This window comes from Urocitellus parryii, chromosome 11 (genome assembly GCF_045843805.1).
Source record: "Urocitellus parryii isolate mUroPar1 chromosome 11, mUroPar1.hap1, whole genome shotgun sequence".
Classification (NCBI taxonomy): Eukaryota; Metazoa; Chordata; class Mammalia; order Rodentia; family Sciuridae; genus Urocitellus; species Urocitellus parryii.
Window position 1 is genome coordinate 123,704,553 of NC_135541.1, and position 14,214 is coordinate 123,718,766.

Here is a 14,214-nt window from a genome sequence, read left to right on the forward strand (position 1 = left end):
TAGCCTCCCTTTATTCGACATGAGTGCAGTATGTCTCCTTAGAATCGCTGTCCTGTCTGAATTTTTCTACAGTTACAAAAATGGGTTTGATTTTACAAATCATGCATATCTTTATAATGTGTGATCTGGCTACGAATTGATTTCCTCAGCCTCTGAGTCCAAGACGAGATCACCGTCACTTCCCTTGTCCAAGTCACCGTCGCTGAAAGGACCCACCACTCGAGCAGTCACAAGCCAGTTCCATGGGATGCTTTAGAATCTACAAAGGGATGTGTGCCCTGTCACAGAAGCCAGTCGGACAGCTCCCGTGAGTCACAGTCCATCCAGCGCTGCCTCTCCTGCCCCAGCTCACAGCCTCCACGTCCACCCCTCTCCTCTCCTGAGTCACCCAGAAACTGGGGAGCTGACCCACCATGGAGATTGGCCTTGCTCTTCAGATATTGTTGCCTGTTGACTCAGGACTGTGCCTGTTGAAACCAAAAGGGGTGTTTGTATTTGCTTCTCTTGAGCAGTATAGAAATGCCGTCCATTTCAGCAGACTGCTGAGCCCCTGATGAGGTCAGCTTTGTTCTTCCTCCACAGTATCTGTCATTTGTACTGCACACACACCACGGTGGCAATTCGTTACTTGCTGTGTCCCCTGTTGGCTGGTTGCCGTCACCCTTGTGCAGGCTGATGGTACCTCCTTTCTCCACACCTGCGTTCCTGTGGCTGAGCACAGTGGCTGACCCACAGCTGACGACACTTGGTGTTAGCTGAAGGGTGATTGACTGAGCCAGAAGAAATTCAGGAGAACGGGTGGATGACAGCCAAGAGTAGGATCTGGTCTGTGGGAGAAAGGAAAAGGGTGATATCCCCATCCTGCTCATTCCTGGAGGCTAGACGAGACTTTCTTGAGGAAACCTGAGTCCTGGCAGCAGCACCTCCATTAGGCTGGTCTCTTCCTCCTGTGTGACCATCGACACCAAAATGCCTTTGGGTAACTACTGTGCGACACAAGTTGTAAACTAGGACCGTCTGGGTAAACCGGGAGACTCACCCCATCCATAAGGCATTGTCCAAGCCTTGCCCTGCCCAACGAAGCTGACCAGGAAAAAAAGAGGCATTTCCACTCTTCTCTCCCTGTTCACCCTCATCGTAAGTCTGCATGGAAAATGGTGTCCATCTTCCTGACTCACAGTTTCTCCTTTCCAATCAAGAACCTATTTACGGGCTCCTCCAACATGAGGGAAAGGGTTGACAAACCAACAGGAGGCTGAGGCTGCACACAGGGCCCCGGGGGGATCAGGACAATGTCAGGGTGCAAATCCCCTCCCCCGCTGTGCTCCCCACCCCTCCCCCTGAGCTGCGTCCTAAGGTCACTGCGAGTCCTTCCCCATGGGGTCGTGAGATAACTCATTGGATCTCGGTTTCAGAGTGGGAGAGTCCTCGGATGGAGTGAGAAAACACAAGTGTCTGAAGGTAGGAAGCTAGTTCTCTAGGTTTCAATGTCATAAAGAATAAAGGACATTTGCTATAAAAATATTTCACTCAAAATATCATATAAAATAGTACTAATAGTGTAAAAATGTAACCAATTGTGTCCACTGCTTATTACCTGCTTTTCACCAAGTAACACTAAGCCATCAACGTTTTTATCCACAAGAAAATATAAACCCAGGATAGAATATTATTTTAATAACAAAAGGTATTTAAATGACAGGTGAATTATTAAAGTTTAATTACAGCCTTAATTATATTTTTTCTTTGACCACAGCATGATGTGACAATTATTCAGATAGGCAAAGAGATTTTAGATTACATGGATTTACTAAAATCAAACAGAAGATTTTTTAGCTCTGAATGATCCACTTATTTGTCCACCGAACGCTAAGTGGACTTGCCCCTTAGTGCTCAGAAAATCAGGTGCCTCCTGGATGGCATGAGGGGCTTCCACCAAACAAGCCCACACTTTGCCCACGGCTTCCCCACTGCCAGGAGCTCGCAGGCCACCGTGGACGACACCTGGAGGCCACGGCCATGGGTTAGCCTGGAGACTTTGTGCACATTATGTTACAAAACTTACCGCTTGGAATTTAAAAATAACAATAGAAGGGAGATCCGTAGGGCAAAGGAAGGGGATTAGGGGAGGGAGAGGGAAGGGAGAGGGAGGAACTGGGGAATGGCCCACAGATTATGTCACGTGCATGGATGAATGTGTCACAAGGAACTCACTCTTGTGGACAACCAGAAAGCACCAATAAAGAACATTACAAAGAAAGAGAAGGGAGGAAGGAGAGAAGAGACGGAGTGAGGGGGAAGGGGCAGGCCCTCGGGTAAGCCCGTGGGAGGTGTTGGGACAGTCCCGCTTCCTGGAGGTTCCAGGAAAAGGCTGGAAACCTCGTCCTGGGCATGTGCCCAGCTGTCACCTCCCCTAGTTGTGAAAGCAGCAGCTCAGGTGACGCATCACAAACCGCGTGTAGGATAAAAGGGCTGCTGCCCTGGGCTCCCCATCCACAGCCTCCACAGACCAGCCTCCTCCTGCATCCTCTGCACCAGGTGAGTGCCCAGCAGGGACTGGGCCCAACTGGAGGTGTGGGAAGGTCAAGGTCACAGAAAGGGGAAGGGACATGGTGAGGTCTAAAACAGAAGAGTACTGAGGGGGCAGAAGCGAGAAGAAGTGAGGTCAGGAGTGAGCCCCCGTGGGACACGGCAAGAATTCTCTGAGCTGAGAGGCCATGGGAACTCCGATTCCCTACCAGCCCCTTTCTCTCAAGTCTCTTATGTTTCCTGTGACATCCGCCCTCCAGAATGCTTTTCCCTGTAAAGAGACGCGATCCACCAGGGTTCTTTGGAGATATGGAAACTTGGGTGTCCAGTTAGATTGACAGCAACCGTCCTGGGTGGAGAGGAAAGTCTGAGGCGACTGCTGTGACCCGACCAGCCGCGGTCACAGCAGCGTCCCTCGCCCTCCTGCCGCTCCTGGCTGGGAGGCAGCTGGCCTTCCAGGAGGGGAGGGGTGGCCAGAGCTTTATACTGACCTTGTCTTTGGTCCATGCAGGCTCGTGACTCCCGTGGAGATGTCCTTCCAGCAGAACCAGCAGCAGTGCCAGCCCCCTCCCAAGTGCCCCTCACCCAAGTGCCCCCCCAAGAGCCCAGCACAGTGCCTGCCAGCGGCCTCTGGCTGCGCTGCGAGCTCCGGGGGCTGCGCTGGCCCCAGCTCTGAGGGCAGCTGCTTCCTGAGCCACCACAGCCACCACAGGTCCCACCGATGCCGTCGCCAGAGCTCCGACTCCTGTGATGGTGGCCGCGGTCAGCAGTCTGGGGGCCCTGGCTGTGGCCACAGCTCTGGGGGCTGCTGCTGACCTGGATCCTGATGCAGAGACAAGGGATTTCAGGAAACAAGAATCCAGAGCCCAGGGAAGCCCCGTCCTGACACACCTTCCCAGACACCCTGCTCTGGCTCCCACAGGCTGGGGGGGGGGGGCTCCTGTCCAGGGTCCAAACTCTCCAGAGGCTCTTTCTGTCTCGTGTCCAGGGTCCCACAGTCCCCCACCCTTCCCCTGCTGGGTACTCTAATGCTCTGCACTCTTCCCTGACCTGACCCTGTCCAAAAATAAAGCTCCTGGTCCCCATCACCACTGGTGGCTCACTGTCCTTCACTGCGCCTCCCCCAGGTGGCTGGTGTGTGCCCTCCCCCTGCCCCTCGAATCCAGAACTTCCCCCAGGGGGTGCAGGGCCATCGCTCTAGACTGGTCATAAATAAAGTCGTGTCATTTGCTGGCACATGGATGAGACGTGAGGACATCAAGCTAAGTGGAAGGAGCCGGACGGGGAAAGTCGAGGCTCTCTGTTCTCTCTCCTAGGCAGAGGCTGGAGAGAACAGGGAATTTTAAAGGGGGCTGGGGGTCCCATGAAAATAGAATAGAGAACAGTAAAGTGGCAGAAGGGTTCGAGGGGGAGGGAGGAGAGATGGGACAGGGGAGGAACGACAGGATGAAACTGACCAAATATGCTCTGTGCATGTGTGAACATCTCACAGTAAATCCCATTTTTATGTTTCTCTATAATACACCAATAAAAATGATAAACTAATAAGAGATCAAAAGAGTTCCAGAAGGGGACCAGGGAGAGGGAGAGGGAGGAGGGGGAAGAAAGGGGGAAATACTGGAGACTGGAAAGGAGCAGATTATATGCAGGTATGAAATGGCCGAGTGAACCCCATTGTTGTGTATGACTGTGATGCACCAATAAAAACAGGGAGAACTGAGGACCTGCCAGGCCTTATGTGCTGGATCTGTGTCCAGCAGGGGAGAGGAGGATGGACTAAAGCCTCCAAAAAGGAATGACGTATTCTATGAAAACACATCTCCTGGTGAACTCCCCGGCCTCTTATACAGAGCTTCCATTCACTTTCAACTAACTGTTTTGGCATTTCAATTTAAAAATGTGAATTTTTAGTAGGCAAGTATATATATGTTACATATATATTATATATAGAAGGCTATTTATGTTATAATAATTATATATACTATATAAATATATAATAGATATAAATTATACATATATATATATATATATATATTGCTGTTGTTAAGATAGAATAAGCCCTTTTTTTTTCAGTTGGGGGGAATTTGATCCTCCAAAGGACATCTGGAAATACCTAAGGACATTCTGGGTTGTCAAAACCTGAGCTCAGAAAGAGTGCTACTGGCATTTAGTGGGCAGAGGCCAGGGGTGCCCCTGCACATCCTACCACAGAATTATCAGTCCCCAAATACCAACAGTACAAAGGCTGAAAAGAAAACCTGACTATAATTAAAATATAGGAAAAGGAAGGGTTACACACAAGAATAGATGACTCCATCTATCAATAAAAATTCCACAGAGATATCGGAGAGATAACCAGTTAAAGCTAATAATGTTGTGGATCAGTGGAGGAGATAGGCTGAGAGTTTAAAATGTGCAAGAATGTGGAGAGTTTTGCTAGAATTGTGAATTAATATGATTGCACACTCAAAAATTGTTAGTGCTTATCATGTGCTAGGAATCCCTGAGAGACTATAATTCTCATTTAATTCTCTGTAAGCAATCTGTTCTCTTAATAACTACATTTGTACAAATGGGGAAATTGTAGATTCTAATAATTTTATACCAGGACCCAGTAAACAGGCTCTGGGCCACTTGCCATTCCCCTTCCCTTGAACTTTTCAAGACATGGTTAAAACCGTTGGGTCTTTTCCACTTAACATTTATTTTGGCCTGTTGAACTTTGTGGTTTGATTTGTTTTTATTTGATATTTTTTTAATCTGCAGAACTAATAGCTCAACACATGAGTCATAACTTCAGTAAAACTTTTTAAAAATTTATTTTTGTCCCCATATTTGGGAACTAAAATGTGAAACTTGAATGCCTCCTAGGCTGAAATCATCTCCTTAGGTGTGAGCCTCATCCACTCCACCTGCCAGGGGTGGAGATACTGGAATAAAGGAGTAGTCCATCAAAGGCAGGCAGAACAAGCCCAAGGGATGTCTAGAACTGAATTAGATTCCAACACTGAAACTGAGGGAGAAACTGATATGAGGCTGGTATACCAAGTGAAAAAATAAATCTATGGAGCACTTTTAGGATTTGTTGAATCCAAAATCAGAAAAGTTCCTTAAGTCCAACCATTTTCACTTCAACATCCAAAGACTCAGAATTTCCAAAATATTTGGAGTTTAAGGGGGGAAAAAAAGAACTTTCAAGGAGTGATGTGTGATACACTCTGACCAGGTAGATCTACTGTCCGGTCAGCGTCATCCCCTGAGTTGGAAACACAGCTGCCAAGCTTAAATTCATTACCACAAGCTGCCTCACACTTGAAACTTGAGAAATTCCTGGGTAGCACTCCACCACGGGACAGAAATTGGGTCAAGTAATGTTGAAAATGTACCTCAAAAAATGTCCAGGCTGGGTGAGGTTGGCTGGGAGGTTGGACTTGCCGCCATGTGTGGGGTCTCGCCAGATGACCCGAGAGTCACGAATCCCACCGATCTTGACAGAGCGGCTTCACTAGTCCAGAACTGAGGGTCAGTTTGTGAAGAGTGGCTGGAACTCATGGACTACGCTGCTAACTGTGCATTAGCTACAAGAGGAAGAACTCAGCCTTGGAGGAAGTAAAGCCTGTCATCCACCAAGGATCACAGAACAAAGGCTGAAGGTTCAGAAGCACCTGCCAAGTCTACGCTCTCAAGGCCAAAGTGCGATTTTTTTTGGAATCGGGGGTCCACTAGGAAGGGAGAAGAAACAGGAGTCAGACCAAGAAATAAAGCTGGGATCTGCAACACCAGGACAATCTAAGTCATGCCATTCACACTGTTCTGACCTCAAAAGGTGAGAGAGCTCAATGAGTGGGGAGATAACCCGATTCCCATCAGGAAACCACCTCCACCCAGTCCAGGATCCAACAATTAATAATTCATTCATTCAAAAACTCTTTCCAAGTTTGGTGACCTGTGCTACCTGGGAGGCTGATATAGGAGGATTACTAAATTTGAGGCCACCCTCAGCAATTTAGCAAGACCCTGTCTCAAAAATTAAAAAAATAAATAAATAAAAAGGGCTGGGAGTAAATATCTCAGTAGTAGAGCACTTCTGGGTTTAATTCCAAGTAACACACACACATACACACACACACTCACACAATATTGAGCTTCTGCTAAGCCCAGACACCACTGTAGGTGCTAAAGATACAGGGAGAACCAGAATAAGGAGGGATTCTAGGGAAACTTCTGACCTGGTGAATCTATTCAAGACAATTTATTTGCACAACAGCAGAGTAGGGTACGATCATCCCTAATTCTAGTGGATTTCCTAGTGGAAATTGGAGACAGAAATGCAGGTTTGAGAAACACAGCGAAGGACCCTCGCCTGGAACAGAATTGAGTGGCTCTGCTGGTGGCAAAAGGCTCCTGTGATGACATCTTGCTTTCATCCTAAGGCAGCCATGGGGAGGACACGAGGGTGACAGAGGATGACGGTGCATGCCCTTCCTCCTTCCTCCAAGTCCCAGTGTGTGCGTGGGTGGGGTGTTGCACCTGTACCAGGAAGGCCGTCAGCTCCCTACCTCAACACGGGGCCCAGAGTGTAGGACCCCAGAGCAGGATAAATCGATGCATATACTGTAATAATAAAATGATCAAAACCACGTTTTAATTGCATGTGTCATATGAGAGATTTGTCCTAGTCTTAGGTTGATTGTGCTCTAGAAGAAATGCTTCTCTGCTCTACAGTAAATACAACAGGAGAATCCTCCATGTCACCTTGAATGCAGTTCCACAGACGTTAGCCCGTCACCCCAGGGCACTGCGTCAGTTGTACACAGTGGCACTCCCAGGTCTGTGCACCATGATTCACCTTCTAGTAAGAACAGTTCACCTTTCAGCTCAATTCCCCTGGGCTCTCCAGCCTAGATGGACCATCCCCTCCTCCAACCTACTCCTGACTGACGGACAGGTCTCTCATCCCACGCAAGTTAGATTTCCACTTTAACACCGGTGGCGCATTGTGCTTCTTCATCTCCCCCAACTCTTCCACCCTAGGACAGCCATCACCTGAAGGAAGAAGGAAACCAAGGGAGGAGCATCTGACTCCCCAGCATAAAGAACATTCCGGACCCTTGATCGGCCCCATCCTGCCCTCAGACACCTGCTCTCTCTGCCACCACCCTTTTCCAGGACACTGCTCCTGGGCTTCGTGAGCTCCCAGGACCAGCTGACCTTGGAGAGGTGGGGCTCCTCATCCCGTGTCCCTGCTGCATGCCATCTCAGCTCCGATGCCACTGACCTCACCTCAGCCACTCCCCAGTGATACCCATGACAACCTCCAAGCACACTGGTGACCGATACCCAAAGCCTGGCCCACGCCTGAGGACTCCCCATGTCTCCATTACAGCTCTTATCTCCTCAGGTCACGGACACGGGACCCCCGTCTGTCTGCCCCACCAGGCAGGGAGCCACCGAGTCAAGACCACACTCACTCACACCTGCCACCTCAGGGACTCTGTGTCTCTACGCAGCCTGGTCTGCACTGATACTAGGTTTTGAAGGAATAATAGAGAATAAGAAGGAGAAGGAGTTTAAGAAGAAAGGAGAGGCAAGAAGGAAGACTCCAAGCTACAGCAGGGTGAAGGAAGGGCATCCAGACAGTCGGGGCCCTCCTCGATCCCTTCTCATAGAGAACCCTGCTCTCCCCCCCTTCCCTCCCTGCCCCCGCCTGCAGCCTGTGTAGGAAAGACAGGAACCTCAGGCAAAGCCCTGTCCAGGCTCTGGGGCCAGCAGCCCTGGGACACTGCGTCTTTTCCCAAGGTGCTCCGACAATCCTGCAAGTACTGGGCATCAGTCACTAAGGTGCACTCCTGCCCAGGCACAAGCAAAGTCCTGGGCCCTGCGCGAGGAGTCGGAGAGGAGAGTTTAGGAGAACACAGCAAGAGTTGAGACTAGAGAAGGCAGCTGGTCCCTGTCCAGAGACTGGTTACTGCGGCTAAGGAACTGTGGGGGTTTCCTGTGGGTGAGGGGACTACAAACCCAGGCAATCCCATCTGCAGCCTCCAGTTCTCCCTCTGCCTCCTCATGTGATCTGATCTCTCAAACCTGGCTGTACGATAAAATCACCCAGAAAGACACTGAAACTCCCTGGCTGCACTTCACACCAAGTCAGTCTCTGGGGGAGGAACTCAGAATTCAGCAGTTCTTAGAAACTTTCCCAGTTGGTTCCAAGGAGCTGCCCAGGCCCCAGCTCCTAGCTCTCCTTTGTAGCTGGCTGTGACTTTCTGAAGTAGCTAGATTTCTTCAGCTCTCTCTGCCTGCCCCTCCCTGAGGGTTGAGCCCTGCTCAACAGTGAACGCAGGAAAGAGCTGAGCTGACAGGTCCCCCTACGGCCTCCAGAGAGGGCTGTGAGGTCCGGTGGAGTTTCCCAGACACAATGTTTGTTAGCGTTGACCTCGGAAGCCTTTCACCTCCCTTACCCCAAAGGCCTGAGTTCACGGAGCAGTCATTAATGCCAAGGAGGAATGTTTTCCTAAAAGCTGTTTGGGAAATGTCACACAACTCATAAAATGTATCATAAATGAATAAATGATCTATTCACTGACTGAGAGTGGGAAGGGAGAAGGAACCAAGAAAGATCCGGGCTACAAAGATCTTCTAAGAGCCTTTTAACAAGTGTATTAGGCCGTCAGAACTCGGTGGGTACGATTTCTTTTGCCCCTCTCTGTGCTCTCCTGTGCTACACAAGCACTCCTTTGATGATATCTCGAGTGTATTCCAGAACTTTCTGACCATTTTCAGAGATTCAGTGATTCTCCCCTAGTGTCTAGAAGTATATCCCCTAGATATACTCAATTCCTGCCCCCCACCCCCGGTCCAGCATAGCCCAACCATCTCCTAAAGGTCAGTGTGGGAAAGACGCACAGTCTGTCACCCACTCCCCACCTTCCCCTCTACCTGGTGGTCCACTGTCTCCTTCACAGAGGAATTTTAAGGATACTTTGAGGCGAATGAAAATGAAAACACAATATGTCAAGACTTATGGGAAACAACCAAAGGAGTGCTCAGAGAGAAACAGGTACCATATTAAGCCAGAAAAAAATCTCAAATCAATAACCTAAACTCTTACCTTAAGACTGGAAAAAGAAGAGAAAATGGAACCCAAGAAAAGGAAGGAAACAATAAAGATTAAGTTCATAGCTACACTCTTCATAATATCCCCAAATTGGACTATTAAGTCACTCAATTCCCTCCTCCTCTGAGGGCTGTTAGGGTCACATCGTCAACATCTTCATTGGAAGGCCATAGCACAACTTTGTAAGTATTGCTTCATGCAGCTGTCTTTCAAATCACACAGGAGAAAAAAAGACTGGAAAATGCAAAGTACATTTATCCTGTATTGTATATTTGTCTCTGTACTCTATCAGCACTCCTTGGATCTTTATTCCAAATGTTCATTATTCAGTGATGAGAAGGAATGAAATATGGATATATACCACAGCATGAATCAACCTTGAAAATATATGCCAAGTGAAAGAAACCCAAACAAAAGACTATATATTGTGTCATTCCATTTATATAAAGTGCACAAAATAAGCAAGTCCAGGAAGCAAAAAACAGATTAGTGATTTCCAGGGATATAATGGGGAGCAGAGAGTGGGGATGAGGGTACAGCCTTCCCCTCCAGGAGTGATTGAAGTGTCTGAATTAGTGCTGATGGTGTTTAGAATCTATTAAAAATGACTAAATTGTACACGTTTAAAAGATGGGGTTTGATATGTAATTATATCTCAACCCCCCAAAAAGGTAGTATTGTCCATTCTCACCTCCCATCTTACCTATGATTCAGTTAGGTGTCACCAAGTCAACCTTGTTGGGTGACAAGAAAGTCTTGACCATCCACGCCGATCAGTTAAGGAGGATTCATCACTGACGTATAAGTTATGTCACTGAATCAAACTGCACCCAAGGAAGTTAGCCTGAAAAGCCACACGCCTATCTGCATAATACCAGTTCACTGATGAGTCAAGAACTCCTGCTAAGATCGTGAGTCCAGACCGGCCACCATATTTCCTCCGCCACCCCAGGATGGTGGGATGCCTATTCTCCTTGGGATGAGACTCAGGTAGGGTGACCCTGCAGCGCTGCCCTGGTACTCCCTCCATGTCCAGGGAAGAGCTCCTTCTCCAGGGTCAGAGATGAGAGACGAGAGTGTGCGGCAGGCAGAGGAGGAGAGAGGAGACCTGCGTTTCCTGAGGAACAGAGAAGACTCCTTGCTCACTGCTCGCTTCTGAACACTCTGACTTGGAACTTGACAAACTGGGATCAGTTACTTTCCAACCACTGTCCACGGATGACTCAAAACGTCATCTGTTTAATCAAAAATGCCCCTGTCCTTACTTCTGGAGAATCGGGATACATGTAAAATAAAAACCCACTTCTTCAGGGCGTCCCAAGCCTCAGACTTGCTTAGGCAGGGTTCACAGAAATGGGAGCGCCACCCTGGAAATGGTGGCCTTCCTCTCTTGTCCTCCGGGTAGGCCATAAACTCTCCCTTGTGCCCTGTGTATTCCCAGTTGTGTCCACGGTGCCTGGCCTTGGTTCAGGCTCCACAAAACCGTTCTGAATTCAGACACGCAGAAACGAATGGCTTAAATGAGAGGAAGTTCCAGGAGGAAGGGCAAGGGTGACAGCTGGAAACCTGGCACTTGCTTAGATGGTTCAGGTTGCTGTAACAAAATACCATAAACTAGGCAGCATGAAAACAAAAAAAAAAAAAAGTTTCTTACATTTCTGGAGGCTGCAAGCCTTGAGATCAGGTGCTAACCTAGTCAGTTTCTAGTGAGGACCCGCTCCTAGGCCCTAGTTCTGATAACTTAGTTTTGTACCCTTATACACAGAAAGAAGACTAGAAAGATCTCTGGGGTCTCTTTTTTGAGGGCGCTAATCTCCTTATACGAAGGACTCGCTCTGATGGCTCCATCACTTCCCAAAGTCCCAACCTCCTAATATTGGGGGTCAAGATTTTACCCATGAATTTGGGGGAGAGATGAGCTTTCGGTCCACAACAAGGCCTGGGCCCAATGCTAAGTCAGGCCGCGAGTGGGTTCTCCTACCAGGATCTTAGACCAGAGGCCGCGTGGGTTTTACATGCGACGCTGACTTCCCTGGACGTGACTAGTGCATTAAGATATGCCATCACCACAGTGTGGCGCCCGTGGATGGGGGTGCGTCTTCCCTCATTCTGCACCTGTCTTCAGCCTTACCACGTAGGGGGCAGAGAGGTCTCCCACTGTCCCTCCTCACCTTCTCCCGAACAGCATCCACTGGGTGGGACACAAATGTGAGTGAAATGGCACAGAATCTGAAGGGAGCTGAGGGGCTCCCCAGCCCTCCCCACTGACCACCCTGAGCCACCATCTCCTCCCACCCAGAGCAAGCCATTAATCCACGTCTGTGAAGAAGAACTAACCACATCTGTATGTTCAAGGAAGACTTGGGAAGGGAGAAGAAGGGAGAGAACAGGGACGGAGGGAGGGAGGGAGGGAGAAAGAAGGAGAGAAAGAAAGATGGAAGCAATTAAGCCCCTTATAAAACAAAATTTTCTCTCTAAAAACAAGTAGACAATCATAGAGTTCTTTTTAATGTTCATTGGAGAACAGGACATGTTGTAAAAGTGTTGCATTTAGAATGTCTTATAAATGATCCTTCTGTTCTTTTATCAACTGTTACAGCAAGTTATGAATAAGCATGAATATATCTGTCTGAAAATAAAATAATATGATTTGATAGAAAAAAAATAACTCCAATGGTATTTTTAAACTATTTTTCTTTGAAAATGTAGCAAATGCACAATAATAATTAGTAAACTCCAATCAGAAAAACCTCCATCTTCCATAGGAGATACAAACTTCATGTATTTATTGGCTTTATTTGTTCTACACAACAAACACCAAGTCAGTGCCATTGCCGGCTTCCCTAGGAACCCCACGATGGGATTCTCGGGTGACAGGAGACTTCTCAGTGGGCCCTGCTCCACCTACAGAGCTCTATTTCTCCATTCTACACTCATCCCTCTCATCAAAGACTCTCAAGGGGATAGTAACTGCCCCTCTGGAGGTGTCAGGGTTGGGGGGTTACGTGGAGGTTGGACAGGATCACACCAACGACGGGGCCCCAAGCCTGCAGACACTGAGCTGGTTGCCCTTCAGCATCTTGCACCTGACACTTGATCATACTGACAAATGTGAAGGTCTTCAATGTCCATCTCTTTCCTGACAGACTGTGAGCTACCAAGGTCAGAAAAGTGCTATCTTGATCCTTGTAGCTGCTTCCAGCAAAGTCCCTGGGGCGGAGTCTGTGATGAGAACCGTGAGCTGAATGAAAGCTGGGAAGGGGTCCAATGGTCGCCTCCTGCAGGCCCCAGTGAGTGGAGGTGGTCAGCCATCAGAACGCCCCGGCTCCCTCCTGCCAGGCATCCTAGTGAGTGAGTCCCAGGGAAGAGGATGAGTGGGTGGACTTGGCCATGTCCCAGCTGTCACCTCCCCGGGTTGCATCACCACCCGGCACTGGATAAAAGGGCTGCTGCCCTGGGCTCCCCGTCCACAGCTCCTCCAGGCTCAGCCTCCTCCTGCTCCTGCTCTGCTGCATCTGGTGAGTGTCCAGCAGGAGGCCATCCTCATCCAGGAGGGGGGAGGGGACAAGCACAGCCTCCAGTGCAGAGGAGGGAAGGGGAGGTGGAGGAACAGGGCAGGCCTTGGAGGGCCTCTGGGGACAGATCAGGGGTCAGAGAGCACAGAACCTCTGGGGGAAGTTAGAGTCCTGGCTCTCAGGTCCTCCCCGCTCTGGCTCTTCTTGAGAGACCACGTGTGCCCACAGGGACTCTGGAGTCACAGCCAATGAATGCATGTGCTGGTGTTTCTGTGAGGACAGAGGGACTCGGGGCGTCCCAGCATTCTCCTCTGGAAGCAGGGCAGAGGGGAAGGACGGAGGTCCTCCAGGTCAGAGGACGGAGATGGCTCTCCATGTTCCTTCCTGCAGCCACAGCCCAGGAGGCAGAGGGCCTGAAGGCCCAGGCTGACACAGCTGGTCCCAGGGGACGAGTGGCCAGAGCTGTATACTGACCTTGTCTTTGGTCCATGCAGGCTAGCTGACTCCCGTGGAGATGTCCTTCCAGCAGAACCAGCAGCAGTGCCAGCCTCCTCCCAAGTGCCCCTCACCCAAGTGCCCCCCCAAGAGCCCAGCACAGTGTCTGCCTGCGGCCTCTGGCTGCGCTTCAAGCTCCGGGGGCTGTGCTGGCCCCAGCTCCGAGGGCGGCTGCTTCCTGAGCCACCACAGCCACCACAGGTCCCACCGATGCCGTCGCCAGAGCTCCAACTCCTGTGATGGTGGCCGCGGTCAGCAGTCTGGGGGCCCTGGCTGTGGCCACAGCTCTGGGGGCTGCTGCTGACCTGGAGCCTGATGCCGAGACAAGGGATTTCAGAAGAAATAAGAATCCAGAGCCCACGGAAGCCCCGTCCTGCTTTTCCAGACACCCTGCTCTGGCTCCCACAGGCTGGGCTGGGAGCTCCTGTCCAGGATCCAAACTTCCCCAGAAGGTCTTTCTGTCTGAAGTCCAGGGTCTCACAGTCCCCAGCGCCTGCTGAGGAGTGGTAGCAGCTGTCCTTGATTCTGTCCAGAAATAAATGTTCTTGTTCTATTACCATT

General features: G+C 49.6%; 2 protein-coding genes across 2 annotated transcripts; both read left to right on the top strand.

Annotated features, from left to right (window-relative positions):
• The first annotated feature begins 3,059 nt into the window (after positions 1 to 3,059).
• Positions 3,060 to 3,344, top strand: LOC113175853 (late cornified envelope protein 3D-like). Its single transcript, XM_026380196.2, has one exon. It carries the CDS (start codon positions 3,060 to 3,062, stop codon positions 3,342 to 3,344), a length of 285 nt encoding a protein of 94 aa, XP_026235981.2.
• Positions 3,345 to 13,672: 10,328 nt separating this feature from the next.
• LOC144249415 (late cornified envelope protein 3D-like) lies at positions 13,673 to 13,957 on the top strand. The gene has a single exon (XM_077791649.1). The coding sequence runs from the start codon at positions 13,673 to 13,675 to the stop codon at positions 13,955 to 13,957; it is 285 nt and encodes a 94-aa protein (XP_077647775.1).
• Positions 13,958 to 14,214: the final 257 nt, after the last annotated feature.